Source organism: Mirounga leonina, unplaced genomic scaffold (assembly GCF_011800145.1).
Source record: "Mirounga leonina isolate KUSES-001 unplaced genomic scaffold, KU_Mleo_1.0 Mir_128, whole genome shotgun sequence".
Classification (NCBI taxonomy): domain Eukaryota; kingdom Metazoa; phylum Chordata; class Mammalia; order Carnivora; family Phocidae; genus Mirounga; species Mirounga leonina.
This window is the reverse complement of record NW_023270320.1, coordinates 20,132,589-20,151,958: the sequence shown is the minus strand read 5'-3', so window position 1 is coordinate 20,151,958 and position 19,370 is coordinate 20,132,589. Positions and strand designations below refer to the sequence as shown.

The 19,370-nt window shown below is 34.1% G+C and overlaps 1 protein-coding gene across 1 annotated transcript in view; it reads right to left on the bottom strand.

Annotated features, from left to right (window-relative positions):
* The window catches only part of MICU3 (mitochondrial calcium uptake family member 3), a 104,331-nt gene that overhangs the window by 45,424 nt on the left and 39,537 nt on the right, over positions 1 to 19,370 (bottom strand). Inside the window, exons 2-4 of the mRNA XM_035004142.1 lie at positions 16,237 to 16,390; positions 9,645 to 9,676; positions 2,460 to 2,538 (exon numbers count right to left, since the gene is read on the bottom strand). Coding sequence (XP_034860033.1) covers positions 2,460 to 2,538; positions 9,645 to 9,676; positions 16,237 to 16,390 — 265 coding nt within the window. The remainder of the gene's footprint in view (positions 1 to 2,459; positions 2,539 to 9,644; positions 9,677 to 16,236; positions 16,391 to 19,370) is intronic.

The following is a 19,370-nucleotide window of genomic DNA, read 5'->3' as shown; positions in this document are numbered from 1 at the left end:
AAAGAAAGAAAGAAAGAAAGAAAGAAAGAAAGAAAGAAAGAAAGAAAGAAAAGAAAAGAAAGAAAGGAAGAAAGAAAAGGAAAAAAGGGGAATGGGATTGGGAAATGGACTCTATGTCTCTACAATCCCATCATCACTGACTGTTGTTCTAATTGACCTGGTGGAACACACAAGAGATGTTGGTTGATATAAAGAAGTTTAATAACTACATCTTTTATTTGATAATTAACTCAAGATTTCCCTCAGTGAACAATTAGCAGTGAGAGTACTAATCATAATTATCATGGTAGGTACTTGTTTGTAGGACCAAATGGTTTTTGAGGTGGTGTAATCCGCAAACAAGAACAAAGTGAAATTTATGATATAATTTAATAAAAATGATCAACGAAAAGAGAAAATACTACTCAACATGAACTGTAGATTCTTAATGCTTTCCAATTACAAAAATGTAAAACTGTTAGACTCACCTTTTAATTTATTTTAAGGCTACCCAAGATCAAAAAATAAAATAAAAATGCATATGCTAAGCATATAAAAAAAGAGGGTAAGAAAGATGTCAACTACATTTCTTTTGAAAATTCAATAAAAAAGTTCTAAGGGAAGCTCCTTAAAAACATTATACTGTTTAGTTCCTATATCATGATACATTACACAGCTGGCTGTTATAACTAAGTCTGAAATATATGTTTTCATAAATGTTGCATAACAATTAATTTTTTGTAAAACTGCGTAACATTTTCTTGCGGGGGTAATACTTTAAGCAGATAAAATGCAACTGTAAATTAATCTTCAATAGCTCTCAAGATTTAGCTTTAAAATTCCTTTGCCACTTAAACCAATTTATAAAAAAGCAAGGCTCTCTGGGACATTCTACTTCGCCTAACCTAATGGTTCTAAAACTTTTTGTGTACATGGATTCCTTCGATAATCCAATCACCATGACATAGCTCTGCACTATCCTACAGGGTAGCCATTGGTCACATGTGGCTACTTAAATTTAAAATAAATAAAATTAAATACAATAAAAAATTCAGTTCCTCTGTTACAGGAGCCACATTTCAGGTGCTTTTTTTAAAAGCCTACTGGCTAGTAGCTACTATGGGAGACAACACAGAAATAGAACATTTCCATCACTATAGATAATTCTCTGGGATAGCACTGAATAGATCATTTCCCCCCCAAAATTTGCAAATATTCATGTAACATAAAGATTAGGACAAGCCTAAACCCAGGGCTTCCAGATTCAACCCCTTCTATGACCACAAAGAATTTCCTTTTTCCATGCATTTGTTTTTCTCAGATGATACTTGATCCAATTTGTATTTTCCCATGAGAGGTATTAAAAGTAAATATTTTTATATTTGCTAACTTATCTTTCTGAGCTTTGATTTTTCCTAATCCTATCATCCCACCCTAGATTTGAATGACAATCTTTAAGACAATTTCCAGGAAAAAATTTCTAAGAGCTTTAAATATACCATGGCTCTGATTTCGCAAAGATTTTAAAACCCTAATTATGCAAAGCCTACGATGAAAGGTAAGGTGTCTACCCCTTTCAGGTTCCATTTGAACCAGGTGGAAGCAATCTGATTTTCTAATTCCACTCAGATAAAATACATGGATTATAATTATCCTTTAAAATATTTGTCTTCATGCTAGAGTATAATTATTTTCAAACCAATATCTGTCAAAATTGATGAAAATGAAAAAGGTAACTGTTTATATAATTTCTTTAATATTTTTATTTCATATACTCTTATATTTGAAAATATAAAAAAGTATATTTACAAGAAAAATTCCTTTTTAAGATTAAAGAGATTTTATTAATTAGTCTTTCCTATAAATATGTACCAAAAGTTAAGTGTAAAAGAAAATGGCAATAAAAACTATATAATTTGATTGCGAGGAAATGTATGAATTTATAACAACTTAGCTTAGATACATAGATATAGATCATATAGTAGGTTGAAAGGTGGATTTTGCAACGAGTGTTGTTTTAAAAGAAACATATTCAAATTGGGTGACCAAAAGACATATCCAATAAGTTCTTCACAGTGATTACTAAATCTTTTAAAAATCTATAATCTCCTGGAAGTAAAATGGAAGAAAAATAGTTGGAGATCAATATTTTTGAAAAATGCTTTCTATAATTAAATATAACCCTCACTACTCAATATGGTTGGAAAGTAATTTTTTATGCCATAAAAGTTCATTTTCTTCTAAAAAATTTGAAAGACATGAATAATATATTTAAAAATAAGAAACACTTTTAATCCCGCTACCCAGAAACAATCATTAATATTTTGGTATTTTTCTTTTCAGTTTTTTCTCTATGCACACACACATCTGCACATATAAGTAACTTGTTATATTATTTTAAGTATAAGGAAAAATATATATAAAGAGTATAAATAATACAGTGTCCATTTTAAAATGCATAAGTACTAAAGTTAACTTACCTTTTTCTTTAAGATTACGAAAAAGCTTTGAAGATCCTTTCCAAACTGGTGGTGTTTCTGAGAGCATTTGATTTAATTCCTATAACATAAGGTATCATAACATTGATTAAGAGGCAAACCACTTACTTATAAAATAGATAAAAAATATTTAAATGTCATATACAAAAAAATTCTCCACTTAGAAGACCTGAGACATGGCTGTATTTATTCTATTCTATACCTGTGGTTCATTCAACCACAAAACCCAATATTTGCCCACAGTCTAAATATAAAGTAAATCATAAAGAAGCTATGTTGAATTCAATTAGAGCTACCAAAAATTTCAGATAAATTTTGCAAGTGGAGGAACATATATAAAATATTCAGGTTAAGGGGCACCTGGGTGGCTCAGTCGTTAAGCGTCTGCCTTCGGCTCAGGTCATGACCCCAGAGTCCTGGGATCGAGCCCCGCATCCGGCTCCCTGCTCCGCGGGAAGCCTGCTTTTCCCTCTCCCACTCTCCCTGCTTGTGTTCCCTCTCTCGCTGTGTCTCTCTCTGTCAAATAAATAAATAAAATCTTTAAAAAAATAAAAAATAAAAAAAATAATCAGGGTAAGATAAAACAGTGAGTTTAAGTTTAGGAACCAGTTAGAAAAGGATAGTTTCATGAAAGTGGTAAGTAAAGGTAAATTTCCTAATCAAGGTCAGAGATGATGACCTGGCTTCACATACTGTCTCTTTTCTGTAGCCCTCTTGGATTTAGGGAGCTTTGTGGAGGAAGTAAATGGACAGAGGATCAAATTGGGAAAGAATGAAGAATATTTTAGTAGTGACTCGAAGAGTGCTGATGTCAGATGGAGTTCAGGGGTATTGAGTGATTATGACCACTGTTTCCTTTTTTTTTTTTCTTTCTAATTTTAACTTACATACTCAGTAAAGAACACAGACTTCAATTGCTTAGTCAGCCTTTTTTGTTTGTTTCTAAATCAAACTACCACAGCAGGTTGGGGAGCTATTTTGGAAAATTTAAACATTTGAATCATTGTTCAGATACTAAAGGAAATTTGAATTTATTGTGCATACTGAGTTCAAAATAATTAAATGAAAATTGTATTTTGGTTAATTGTAAAGAAAAATTATTAAAGGATTTGATGAGATAAACTGAAATAATTTGAAATAAAAAAGGTGGTTTGCTAAGTAACACACTGAAAAACACTAGAAACCACTTCTATTCCCAGACCTGATTCTTCTACTCAACATGTGGTTCCCCAATAGCCTAGGCATAACCTGTGAGCTTGTTCAAAAAGCAGAATTTCGGTTCCCATCCCAGATCTACTGAACCAGAATGTGTATTTTTAACAAGAACTCCGGGCGATTTTCTTTCTCTACATTCCAGTTTGAGAAGCACTTTCAGACAAACCCTTCCTGATGTGGCTGTACCTAAAAATGCTCTGTAACATTATAAACTGTTTTGTTGTTTTTTTTTTTCATTACAAAGCTGAGCTGACAGGCAAATAAGGAAACCCTGGGATGCCAAAGGCAGCACAGGTATTTTTAGGCGATTTATGGATTCCCCGAAGCCCACTGTGAACCCCGCTTTCATTCCCTTCATAGGGCTATCTATCTCTGCACTGCAAGTAACAGACGCCACCAGATGATCAGTAGCTTCTGATTAGAATAGCAACAGCACAGAGGTAAGAATTCGGGCTTGAATAACGACGAGAAGCTGGAATATTTACTGCTTAAACAATAAACTCATAAATATTTTTGTTAGAGCAAGAGATTAAAAAGAACATTTTGCATATATTTTATATACCTTAATGTATACCACATCTATTATATAAATATTAACCTCTCTTTCTCCATTTTAACTATTTCCATATATTCAACTTCATCTCTTCCAGCTTGAACTCAGCTAGAGTTTACAACCAAAAAAAAAAAAAAAAAAAATCATAGCTACCTTTTATTGAGTGCCCTCTATGTGCCTGACAATATATAATCTCTCATTTAATTTTAATTAACATTCTCATTATGCATATTTTACTGAGACTTAAAGAGGATAAGAACTTACCCAAGGTCACACAACTACTAAATGATTGACCAGATCCTTACTGACTAAGCAGTTTATTTTAGTAATAATTCAGCTTCTTCTGGTCTGGATTATCTAATTAACACACTGATTTTTTTTTTTTTAAGACTTATTTATTTGAGAGAGCGAGAATGAGAGAGAGAGGGAGAGAGAGAGAGAGTACATGAGAGGGGGGAGGGTCAGAGGGAGAAGCAGGCTCCTCGCTGAGCAGGGAGCCCTATGCGGGACTCGATCCCGGGACTCCAGGATCATGACCTGAGCCGAAGGCAGTCGCTTAACCAACTGAGCCACCCAGGCGCCCCAACATACTGATTTTTGTCTTCAGTTCACTTTAAGAAGTTTTAAAACGTATTAAAATCTGTATTTCCGCTCAGACTGGGAATTTCTCTCCCCATTCCCAGTGCCTAGATCTTGGTCTCTTACATGTAGTAGTGTTATAATAATAAATAATTTGGGGCATCTGGGTGGCTCAGTCGATTAGGTGTCTGCCTTTGCTCCGGTCACGATCTCAGGGTCCTGGGATCGAGCCCCACATTGGGCTCCCTGCTAGCAGGGGACCTGCTTGTGCTCTCTCGCTCTCTCTCAAATAAATAAAAAATCTTTAAAAAAATAATAAATACTTTGGTTGGCCTTTGCCCCTGGTTTCTGGAAGATGCTATATCCTTGAATCACACTTGGTTATAGGATGACCCTGGATGGGTTACTGATAGCCAGAAAGGACCACCATGGGATTAGAAGGTTGGGGCTCTGAGGTCTCCCTACCTCTGGGGAGGGGTAGGGAAAGGGAACGGAGATTGAGTTCAATCACTGGGCCAATGAATCAATTATACCTACATAATGAAACCTTCAATAACAACTCAACACCCAAGCTCAGTGGAGATTGCCACTAGTAAATATATTGGTGTGCCAGGAGGGGTGACACACTTCTCCATGGGAAGAGGGCATGGAAGGTCTGTGTTTGGGATCTTCCTATACCTGTCCTCAGAGTCTCTTCATATGGCTAGTCCTGATTTGTGTCTCTTAAAATAATTATAAACTGTTAATTATAAATACAGAATGTGTCTGAGTTCTGAATCAGTCTAGCAAATTACTGAACTTCAAGGGGAATTATGGGAGCCTCTTGGATTTGTAGCCAGTTGGTCAGAAGTGTGGGGGGCCTGGGGACCCTTGATCTTGCAGCTGGCATCTGAAATAAGGGCAGTCTTGTTGGGGACTGTGCCCTTAAATCAGTGGAGTCTGACACTAAATCTGGGTGGTTAGCATCAGAGTTATATCGCATATTGTAAGTTGGTATTAAATAGATATTTGCTGTATCAAATTCATTTTCCTAGAATTATGGTGCCTTGTAAAAGATTTATATAATTTTCTTAAATAAGTATAATTTTGTCTTATTATATAGTTAATATATATGCATTATAGGAAAATTAGCAAGTATAGAAAATAAAAACTAATTTCAATCCAGGAATGAACCATAATTGAAAGTTGTTTTTTTTTTTTTTTTAAGATTTTATTTATTTATTTGAGAGAGAGAGAATGAGAAAGAGAGAGCACATGAGAGGGGGGAGGGTCAGAGGGAGAAGCAGACCCCCTGCTGAGCAAGGAGCCCAATATGGGACTCGATCCCGGGACTCCAGGATCATGACCTGAGCCGAAGGCAGTCGCTTAACCAACTGAGCCACCCAGGCGCCCCATAATTGAAAGTTTTATTTAAATCCTTTTAGTCTAATTCTCTCTAGGCATAATTATATAGCTTTTTTGTCATTGCAGCAAATATTAAATTATTTTCTACATATTGTTTTGTAACTTACTCTTTGCACTTAATACTTCATGGGCATATTTTCCTGCCAAATATTCTTCATTGCATTTTAATGGCTACACAGCAGTTCTATATTAGCAGTTCTGAAATGTAAATTCTTTTTTTTTTTTTTTCTAAAGATTTTATTTATTTGACAGAGAGAGAGACAGCGAGAGCAGGAACACAAGCAGGGGGAGCAGGAGAGGGAGAAGCAGGCTTCCCACGGAGCAGGGAGCCTGACGCGGGGCTCGATCCCAGGACCCCGGGATCATGACCCGAGCCGAAGGCAGACGCCCAACGACTGAGCCACCCAGGCGCCCCTGAAATGTAAATTCTTTATACTCTTAAAAATTATTATGGACCCCAAGGAGATCTTGTTTATGTGGATATCATATTTAATGCATGTGGAAGTAGAAATGATAAATTTTTAAACACAAAAATACACAAACACATATTCTATTAGATGTCAGATTGATGGCATCATCAATCATCCTGTAGCCTCTAAAAAACCCCTCTGTACACTTGTGAGAGAATGCAAATAATAAAACAAATTATCTTCTTGGTGTTATTATAAAAATAGTTTTGACTTCATGGACCCCTGAAAAGGTGTTTGCACTTTAAGAACAGGCAGTCTATATTATTCTGCAACTTGCTGTTACTCAACTTTCAGTCTTCTAGGTCCATTCATAACTTGGATGTATTTTTTCATTGTGGTTCTGTATTACTGTATTTGTCTCTGAATGCCTATTTCACAATTTTTTTTATTCATTTCTCAACTGACTGACATTTATATTGTTTCTTTTTTTTAATTTTGGCTATTACAATCGATGCTGCAGAAAACACGTACAGGACTGCTGGTGTAATATTTCTCTAGTATACTTCTCTAAAAGTACAGTTTTTGATGTGTACTTTCAACTTTATTACATTTGCCAAATTCCTCTCAAAAGTGAATATACAATACACCCTCACCTGGTTCTTTCTTCTTCGTTGCTAATTATTGGTCCTGCTAGATTTCTGGAAGCTGATAATCTGATGGGTGTGAAACAGTACCATATTATTGGTTTAATTTGCATATCCCTAATCACTAGTGAGGTTGAGGTCCTTTATATATATTTATCAGCCATTCTATGTTTACCCTTTTTTTCTTACTGAGCTGATTATCTTTTTTATATTGACTTACAGGAGTCCTATATAAGTATAGTACACTTAATATTTTGTTAATATATTGCAAGCATATTTTCCCATCTGTCATACATCTTTTAACATTGTTGGCACTCTTTTGGTATGCCAAAGTTTCTGATATTTAATTTAGTAAAATCTTCCAAAATTTCCTTTGAGCTTTGTTTTATGTGTCTCATCTAATGAAACCTCCTGTGTCCTTTATTTTACTTCTAATATTTCAGAATTTTTTGTCAAAGTAAGAACTTAATCCATCTGAAATTTGCTTTTGTATATGGTGGTCAGTTTGATATTTAATTGTATTTAGCCCCATTTTGGAAAGACTATTGTTCCAATACCTAAAGGTCAATCCTTCCTCCAGGGATTTACAGATCTTCCCATACATGCCTGGGTCTGTTTCTAGATTCTATATTCTATTATTTTCACCTAATTAAAAAATTCTTGCAATAATATAATACTATTTTAATTATAGCTCTATTATTAATCTTAATATGAGACAGGCCCAATTGTTCTCATCCTATTGTTTGTCTGTTTGCTTCCCTTCCTTCCTTTTCAGAATTGTTCGGAAAATTCTGGGCCCTTACTCTTCTAAATGAATCATCTGTGAACATGACATATTTCTCTGCTTACTCATATCTCTTAAAAAATAGAATAATATCTTGCACATCTTCTGTTAAGTACACTAAGAATCTAATACTTTTTGTTGCTATTGTGAAAAGTACCTTATTTGATAGTGCAGTTTCTAATTGCTTTGCTGGTGCAGAAATACTAGCAGCAACCTTGCTAAACTTTTACTAAATCTGAATTTGAAATCTATGCATTTTTATATTTTTCTCTCAATCATATTGTTTCTTACTGTCCTGCTCCTTGGAACCTATTTTTTCTTGTCGTACTACATGTTATAGCCTGAGTTATGTCTACCTCAAATTTGAAATCATAATTCTCAGTACCCAGAATGTGACTGTATTTAGAGACGGCCTTTACAAAGGTAATTAAGATTATTAAACGAGGTCATTATAGTTGGTCCTAATCCAATATGACTGGTGTCCTTATAAGAAGACATCAGGATACAGACATGCACAGAACAATGATGGGGAGATGACAGAGGGAGAAGACAGACATCTACAAGCCAAGGAGGGAGGCCTCAGAAGAAACCCACCCTGCCAACACCTTGATCCTGAACTTCCAGCCTCCAGAACTGTGAGAAAATAAATTTCTGTTGCTTAAGCCACCCAACTTTGGCATTTGTTACAGCAGCCCTAGCAAATTAATATACTCCCTTAGCTTAGACCTGTAATAAAACAGTGAGTAGTAGTTGTGATAGCATATTTGTATTCTATCTAATTTGAAAGAGAATGTCTAAAGTTTTATATGTAAACATCATGTTTGCTACAGGCTTTTGGAAGATTCTCTATAACTGATTAAGGAAGTTCCCTAGAATGCTATACTGTTTCTTTTTTTTTAAATTGAAGTTTATCATACATTTAAAAGTGCAAAAGGAATATATGTAAAATTTAAAGTTAGAAATTGTTAAGAAACAGAAAATTACCAGTACTTTAGAAGCCTCTTTGCACTTCTCACTGATGATATTTCCTTCCATCTCCCCCAGAGGTAAATATTGTCTTGAATTTAATATTTATCATTCCTTAGTTTTCCCACCTATGAATGCATCCTTAAGTGGTTTCTTTTTAGACTTTATGTAAATGGAACTGTAATTTATATTTTTGTGAACTGCCTGTCATTATGTTTCCCAGATTCATCTAGTTTAAGCACCAGTATAATTCATTTGTTTTCACTTGGTATACTATTCACTGTATGAATATATAAAAACTTATTTATCTTATTGACATTGTACTGTAGTCTTTCTGGCCAACCATGAATAATCTAATAACATTCCTGTGAACCTCTCATGCATGTACAAGTTTCTCTAGGTATAGAGACTAGTGTAAAATTATTGGATCATAGGGCATATTCAAGTTTAACTTTACTAGGTATACGTATGGCAGAACTGAGATCCAAGAGAACTGGTAGGTACAGGGTATGTGTATCTTTAATTTTATAGATGATGCCAAACTATTTTCCAAAGTGGGTATGCATATATATATAGTGTGCATGCATATGTACACCAAGAGCTTTAACCTACCTGTTTGGTAAGTGACTTCCACGTTTTAACAACTGTAATAAACAAATATAAAAGAGTTAGATAATAAATACTTCATGTAATGTACATCTGAATTCAGTAACCATCTACAACCCTAACTCATAACACCAAGCTTCCATATCTAAAAACAAAATATTTTTTGGCTTTGAGATGTGGATCTAAGGTATAGATTTGACTTATGTATTTGTTTCATGTACTATACACTAGTTATAATAAGTGATAGCAGTAGAATAGGACACATTTTCCATAATCATCTTACTTTGGGGATTTCTGGATTTATAAAGTTAACTTACTCCATGTTAAACATCCTATGGGCTTAAAAACACAAATACTGATATTTATTAAATATTCATACTAGAACATAAAATATGAACATAGAGAAATTATAATTGTAAGGTGCTGCCTATGATGTCTGCTTTATCTCTAGTTACAATTCAAACGCCAGGTCTCTCTAGGGTGAAGGGGAAGGATCGGGGCAATGAGAAAAGGAGATGAAGATGAAAGCAGGTAACACGATAGGGAGACCCTCATCCTGTTCTCCATTCTTTCCCCGTATTTAAGAATCATTTCTAGAACAAGAGTGTTATAATTGAATAAATTACCGAGATCACTTTCTTTTTCTGATTCCTCCTCACACCCTTGAAGATCTCAAACACTATAAATCTTATAATATTGGAATAAATGCTCAGTCACCATTGCTGTTTCCTTTGCTCAGATTTGAAAACTCTGAATATCTAATGTCTGCCCAAGAATTATCTCCAGATTTATATGTGATTAAGTCTTATAACACAGCTGCATTAGGAGCTGGTAAATATTAATTATTTCAGCTACATTACAATAATGATAACCAATAATTTTTTTACATGGCAATGTGGCTATTTCTTTATAATTAACCATAGTTACTGTAAACAGTACATTGAAGTCAAGACTATAAGATAGGCAGTTTTTGCCATGTAACTTTCTTTTTTGTAAGCAATATAAAAAGTCACTTTAAGATCGAAAGCATAGAAGTATGTTCTAAAATTCAGCAAACCGATTTTTATGGAGATTGACTTCTTCTCTATATAGCAACAATATCCTTTTTTTACCCAAGATAATTTATACAAATGTGTAATCAAGTGATTAAAATCACAGGTTTATAAAGAAGTCAGCATTTAGCCTTAATTCTAATACATTTATTTCATCCTCCTTTTCATAATGAACAGAACACTGTAAATAGTATTTATTATCTGTTGCTTTTGAAATATAGCAGTATGAACAGAAGAAAAACAAATGGCACTAAAGTACATGCACATGCTCTTATGCAATGTTCAGAAGCTATTTATCAGAAGAGGAAGTTAGACACACTCTTGAGTTTTGTAGGGTTTATGAGATTTCCAGGGTAAATTATTCACAAAAGACATATTCATTCTGCCGGATATGTCACCATGTTCAGTATTATTAGCTTTTTTTATAAAGACTAAAGAGCCATTAAGATTGTTCTTCAAAGGATTTTCTGATTTTCTAAATTCCTTATTTCATATGAAGTTACTACATATATAAATATAACTTGGGTGAAGAGGGACTTCAATTCTATTGGATGTATTTTATTTCTTCAGCTATAGGTTGATGTTCATCATATTTTTAATACTTTTATGTATGTTTGAAATTTTTAACAATATATTTTTTAAAACTAAAATTAAAATAATACTTGAAGCTACATGAAGGTAATCAATTATTTTAGTTCTAGAAGGGAAACTTACCTTTTAGGTTCTATTGAGGTAGGTAAAATAAGAATTTTTCTAGATTTCAAACACAAAGCTTAATCAACAATCAAATATATCTTGATTAACATTTATTTGAACTATATTAAGCAAATGTTTACACAGCATACCAATTTTTTCCTGTTGATGTCACCATAAAATTATATCAAAGATTTTTTAAAAATATTATGATTATGAATTCAAACGATGATGAAGATAGTGACAATGACAGCTACCAACATGTATTAAGTGCTTACTGTGTTTCTGATATCTTACTAAACACAACCAATATCACTCAATCTTCAAAAATCTCATGAGGTTGCTATTATTTTTATTTTTATAAATGAGGAGACAAAAAAATAATTTAACAAAGTTCTCAAAGCTAGTAAATGAATGCTCAGGTTTAAATACAAGTCTGTCTAATTTCAATATGCCACACTGATATACATATGATTTAATATTCAGTCTATGAAACATTTTCTCTTCCGAGGCAAATATTTCTTTTTGTAACCCTACACTTGAAAAAAAGTTTTTACAAATATCTTGATCTTTAGTGATCATTCTTAACTATGTTTTAAAAGTCCCAGTTTGAAACTAACTGATCAGTTAATTTCTGGTTGTTAAATGTCCTGTGCAAGTTTTTTATAATGGAATGTTTTTTCCTGCAAGTGGTAGTTTTGTAATATCTTGAAAAGAATCAAATTTGAAATTTATTTCCAAAAAGTAAAAAGCCACCAACAGGCTTACAGTCAGTATATTATGAAGAAAAAATTCAAGAAAATAATGAATTAAAAATTTTCAAACTATGAAATTCTAAATTAAGCATTACTTATTGAATGACTTCTCAAACATAAATTTGACAAAAATTATAGAATTTGATGCAAAAATACCATTTGATATTCTAAAAAATACATCAACAGTTTTATCAAATCTGTGCTAACTTAATAATAAATATAAAAAGATTTCATACAAAAAATTGTATGAAATCAATTAAACAAATGTATGGAACACATATAGATCTATTTTTGTATAAGGGCCTTTTCTACGTACAGTCTCTACACTTACGAAACTTAAAATATTTTAAGAGGACAAAAAGTATCAAACAACCAATTCCAAGGCGAAACACGGTTATCTGGTACATGGTAAGTACTCAATAAATATTTCTAGAAGGGAGGGAAGAAAGGGAGGTTAAAGGAGCGCAGAGAGATATAATCCTTTCCACAGCCCTCAAATTCCTCCAAAAAAGAGCCCTACTCAATTTATAGCCTTTTCTATCACTACTACCTTACAGACTCCCAAAGTGGACTATTCTGAACACATCATTTACTCTCTTGATCCCATGTGTTTGTTCATATAGTTCCCTCTCCTTCAGTTGATAACCTCAGAGTCTCCTGACAAAATATTGCATGATAAAGTCTCTCCTTCAAGTACTATCTTTCATTTCCTCTCTACTTCCCAGCCAAACATTTTGAAAGGGTCCTTTATACTCACTGTCTTCATTTCTTCATCTGCTCTTGCAATCTGGTCTTTGTTCTAATCACTACATTGAAACATCATTTTAAAAATCATCAATAACCTTCAAATTACTAAATCTAGTAGACATTTTTCTGTCCTCATCTAACTTGACATCTCATTTGACCATTCTGTTCATTTTCCTTGACTTCTATGACTCCATACTCTTGATTTTGTTCCCATGTTTCTGGATACTCCTATTTTTCCTTTTGAGGCTCATCTTTCAAGCTGTTGTACCTTCATCATTTAAAGTCTAGGAGTTCCTCAAGGATTGGTCCTTGGTCACCTATGTTCTCATTCTATACTGCCTCCTAGACAATCTCATCCATAATTATTGCATTAATTACCAATCACATACAGATGAACCCTAAATATATACTCTACCCAGCCCTCTCCCCTCATCTCCAACGGAAATAATCTAAAATCTAAAATATTAATTGATTAAAAGATAATTTTCAAAGTAGCCAATTTGCCAAATTATTTAGGATTTAATTTTTTTTGAGCTTTTACACATTTTTTTTCACCTCACATAGTTACTTTTTTGGTTACTATTAGGAATGCTTAAGATCTACTCTTTTGGCAAATTTCAATTATACAATATGGTATTATCAACTACAGTAACCATGCTATATATTAGCTCTTAAGGATTTATTTAAGGTTTTGCCATATCCCTAGCTCTGAAGAAAAAGGGCTATAATTTGTTCTAACATAACTTAAGGCATTTGTTTGGCAGTTTCAAGTAGATTATCAAACAACTGATTATTTGGTACATTGATTTTCAATGACTTGAAATGAATGATCAAAAGCCAGATCCAACTGCCTCTTCCATATCTCCTCTTTTGGATATCTAAAGCATCTTAAATCCATCATGTCCAAAGTTGAAGTTACAATATTTCCCTTCAAACCTGGTCTCCACTGCCATCCATACAGGTAAACCAGCCAGAAATTTTTAGTACTCATTACTCCATCATCACCATTACCACCCTTATTAGAAGCTTTTCAAGCCTGGACAAGAGTCTCCTCTCTGATCTGCTCATGCTCACTCTGGCCCTCTTCAATCTATGTCCACCCTGAAAGATCTTTTCAAAACACAATCTAATAATGGTATGCACCTGTTAAAAACAAGACAACAGGTTCAATATGGAGTTCCTTATGCTAAGACCCACATAACCAAGCCACGGCTTAATTACAGTTTCTGTTCTGCCAGAAATGGAATCTTAAATCAGTCAATCAGCACTAGTTTGTAATCTGCCTGAGAGACCCCTGCTGTCCTCTAAAGGAAGGTAGTAACCTTTCACTAACTAACCCACTTTTTTTTTTTGCCTCGTATAACTTTCTTATTCCTGTTCCCTTCTGCCTATAAGTCTTTTGTTTTATACAGCTCCTTGGAGCTCCTCACTATCTGCTAGATTGGATGCTGCCTGATTCATGAATCATTGAATAAAGCCAAAAGGATTTTAAAAAGTTACTCAGTTGAGTTGTTTTCTAACACACCAAATTATTCTGCAGCTTACACTACTGCCATGATTTTCCATTACTTTTAGGATAAAAACAAAAATGTTTAATATAAGCTTACCAACTCAATGATGTGGAACTGCCCCACATACCCACCCTCACTTCATACCATATTCTTCTTTGCTCCTTGCACTATAGCTACCCAGATCTTTTTCCCCTCCTCACATGTATCACATTCCTTCTTGTCATGGCACCTTGATATTTGCTGTTTCTCCTGCTGAAATTCTCTACTCTCAACTTCCTACTAGCCTAGTTAACTCTTATTCACAATTCACATTTCATGTGGATATTTATTTGCCCAGGGAATATCTCCCTGAGCTACCTAAGTTACTTCTCCAAAATATGCTCTCAGAGCCTCAAGTATCTTTCTTTCATGGCACTTATCACAGATATAATTTGCTATTTACTTATTTCATTGATCAGCGCTGGTTTTGTCCACCAGATTGTAAGCATTGTGAGGGTGGAGGGCACCTATTTTTATTTGTTTGTTTCCCTCACCCCTTTATCTCCAGTGCCTAGTGCAATACCCGGCATTGGATAGGTGTCTTTGAGTATGTCGTCATATGCTGTGAGATGAAATGGGAAGTGTGCATAAAGCACTCTGTTGCATTCCAAAGTACTATCGCTGTCTTGAGAGAAAGCACTGTGATTCTTTGAGTTGTGAACTGAACTTTTTTTCATGGAACGTGATTTTTACTTGAAAGAACAACTGACAGACAAATTATGGTTATTTAGACTTAGGTATTTGGCAGGCACTTTCTTACAAATGAACAAAGTCAGCTTTAACTTAAAGAAAACAACTGACAGTATTTGTTGCCAGTAATAACATTTGAGCTTTCAGTAAAAATTAGAGTTTGGGAAAACTTGTATACACCACCATGAGTTTGACAGCTTTCCAATAAGTAAAGACTTTCATGAGAATATTATGACAATATCACTGAATGTGATTTTAAAAATGTATTGTATAATAAATATGTCAACATTTGGAAGATCTGCATAACTGAATCAACCAGTATCTTCGGTTTGATGTTACAAGATTATATAAGGGTAAAAGATCCATTCAAAGTGCAGTGTAGGCCAGTGGATTTTAACATAACAGATGACAAAAGTTTCAAATTCCACACTGCAACTAAACTTTAAGAAACTACCACTAGCCAAGTGTTGATTCAGTATCAAAGAAGAATATCTACAATAATCTGAAAGGGCTATTAAAATACTCTTCCTTTTTCCTACTTCTTTATCTGTGAGGCAGATTTTCTTAATATACTTTATGAAAAACAACACACTGCAACTACTGAATAAAAAAAGCAAATGAGAATATAGCTGTCTTCTATTACTCACTGAAGAGATTTGCAAGAAGGTACATAATGCCAAAGAGTTTGAAAACCACTGCTCTAACACATGAAAAGATGAGTAACAGTATGTATTTGCCCTGTAGGAGCCATGACAAATACAGAAGAAATATAGGTAGAATTCTTGACCCAGGTCTAGCTTCAAAGCCAGTCCTCTGAATTACTCTGTTCATGCTGGATAGAAGAACTGAATATTATAAAGAATATCAAGAGTAAGGTGGTTTTTAAGTTCAATGAACTGAAAAAGAGGAAATAAATGAAAGTTTGTGAAAAGAGATATCAGTCAGAGTTTATAAGAAATATTAGTCTAGTAAGATTATATAGCATAATGTCTTTTGAAATACATTACTTGGTTAGTTATTCTGAAAACTTATCCTGTTCCACATTTTACAAACCAGAGATAAGAAAAAAATCTTATAAAATTATTAAGAGAATTAAAAAAAACATACTTACATTTGGGCTCATCAGTTGTAACAGCCAAAATAAAATCATATGGAGTCATGAATAACTGTCCTTCACATTCTATAGAAGCAAACAAACGAAATCTCCTTTCCCGAGATGTAGCATAGAGGTCTAAGTCTTCAATGTCTGTTCGGTTGATAGCAACCTAAAGTTAAGAAAGCAAATAAATTTGGACTGTGTGAAATAATGTCTCCTTTTAGAAGCTAAATGCTTTTAATTATGCTGAAAGTGAATTAACAGAGTAAATGACCAAGTGTGAAAATATTGTCTTCTGGAGAACTTAATCATTTTATAAATAAATTACCCATGTGAATAAAATGAACTAATGTTTGAAAGATCCTACAATAAATATCATTAAGGGCCTGAAAATTCTAAACTGACACTTTAAAGGACCTGTGATTTACTTCTGAAGTTTCAGTTCCAGAAAACATGAAATTTTCTGAGCTAGTAGTTTCTTTAGAAAGAACATTAACTATTGCTGAATGCCTACTATGTGCTCTCTATTGATCTAATCAGAATTCTGTTCAGTATAGTCTGTTGGTTTTTTTTTTTAAAGATTTTATTTATTTATTTATTTGAGAGAGAGAGAGAGAGAGCGCACAAGCAGGGGGAGCAGCAGGCAGAGGGAGAGGAAGAAGCAGGCTTCCTGCTGAGCAGGGAGCGCCATGTGGGACTCAATCCTAGGACCCCGAGATCATGACCTGAGCTGAAGGCAGACGCTTAACTGACTGAGCCAACCAGGTGCCCGTAGTCTATTGATTTTCTAAAAAAAGAAAGTGAAACCCTGATATGCTATTCAGGGCTACCACTAAAGAAACCACTTAGTGGCAGCGCTTAGATTAGAACTGAAGTTGCTAACTCTAGATCACTATAGTACAGCTACTACCAATGGTTGCTCTGAATTCTACCTAAGGTTAAGATTAACAGAATTAGAAGAGTGTGTATAAATGCGGGGGGCAGCGGGCAGGAAGTCTCTTTTGTTTTCCTTAATTTCAAGACCTTTCTTTGTGGATAATTTTTCACTGGTCCTTTCTCTCTGAACCACAGCAACTTTATTTTTTAATAGAAGGGTTTTTTTTATTACAAAAGTGATGAAGAGTTATTATATTTAATTCAGAAGACAGAATTTTTAAAATTTATAGATTTAGTTTTTTCTTTTTCGGCAAAAATGGGATTACACTACACTGTTCAGTAATCTGATATTTTTCACTTACTAATATATCAGGGCTAGTTTCTCATGTCACTAAATACTCTACATACTCTAGTAGACCCTTTTTTAGCAACTGTATAAAATTTCATAGTAAATGTACGATAGCACAATTTATGAATTACATACGGTTGAATATTTATTTAGGTTATTCATAGTATTTTACTATTATAAAACAATGTTAAAATGACCAGGATAGAATATATTTACATATACGTACAAAGAGTTCCTTGAGATAAATTCCTAAGAGTGGATTTGATTGATCAATCAAAATCTTTTCATATATATTTTCACTCTGCCCTAGGGAGTTAATAGCAATTTACAAGATTATCAACAATAATTATATTTTGAACATTTCATAAAAATTACTTTATATTAGAAAAAATTATTATTTAGGATGGCAAGCTTATTCTATTTATTGTCTCTTCCATGTCTATGAGGTCATAATGCAGATTATGTGTAAACTATTAAAATTATTTAAATATCTAATATCTTGAGAAGTCGTATCAAAACAATCCACAAGAACTTTCAAGAGGAGACTACATTTTGTATTTCTAAGTTACACTTTATTAAATGAAAAGCTAGGCAAATGACTAATCTTTTCTCACTATTCTGAAGACTAAGACTTTTAAAAACATTACACAAGTAGTCAATTAAAAACTAAAAGAAAGGTTCATTCCCTACTTTTTAATGGCATGTAAAAGAGATAGAATATATAGTCTCTGCCTTTAAGAAATATGCAATCTATATGGAAGGACAAAATGGTAGTTGGAGAGACAAAAGGTACAAACATGGAAGAAAGTAATGAGTCAGGTTAGAGTAAATCAAAATAAAAAGCACTATAGAGATTGAGGTTAATATGGTTTCATGGGGCTCCTGGGTGGCTCAGTTGGTTAAGCGTCTGCCTTCAGCTCAGGTTATGATCCCAGGGTCCTGGAATTGGGACCCTGCATCGGGCTCCCTGATCAGAGACCTGCTTCACCTTCTCCCTCTGCTGCTTCCCATGCTTGTGCTCTCTCTTTCTCTCAAATAAATAAAATCTTAAAAAAAAAAAAAAGGTTCCTGGGGCACCTGGGTGGCTCAGTCATTGTGTCTGCCTTCGGCTCAGGTCATGATCCCAGGGTCCTGGGATCGAGCTCCGCATCGGGCTCCCTGCTCAGTGGGGAGCCTGCTTCTCCCTCTCCCTCTGCCCACCCCCTCCTAATGTTCTCTCTCTCTCTCTCAAATAAATGAATAAAAATCTTTAAAAATAAAAAAAAAGGTTTCAGGAAGAAAAAAAATGAATTTTAATGTCAGGAAAAGATATGAGCATTCTAGGTTTACAAAGAATATCTGAAAAGATGGTAAGAACCTTCCCAGAGCAGAGGATTTGCATTCATGGAAAAGGGTAAGTAAACTGATAAGATTTCTGAATGCCAGACTAAAACACTGGAATTTAATCTGATAGAAAACATGGCTTTAGGAGATTCTTACGTAGAGCAATGACACAAAGAAAATGATGCTTTAGAAAGATAACGCAGCTCCATACCAGAGACAAGCCAGTTCAGCAGTATGTTAGTAACAATTACTCAGGTAATCCATAGGTACTGGGAAACTGTTTTGGCTCTGTCATGGGTGAGAAGTGAGACACTGAGCAACTTAACGTCAATAATGGGCAATAATCTCCCTGAATAGTCCTCAAGGATTGGTCTAACATCTTAGGTCCCTTTCTATACATATATTCCAGGGGGTTCTTCTTCCTCCTAGGACAGGGAAATCAATCTTGTCTGTGACCACAGTTTTCTCTCCTGCTTTCTTCCTGCTAGGCCATTTCCTTGGACCTAACTGGTCCCAATCAACCATGACTGATTTTCCAGAGAATTCCCTGAAGGACCACTCTGTGTGGAACTCTCATGGTTTCTGCACCATTATCTGAAGC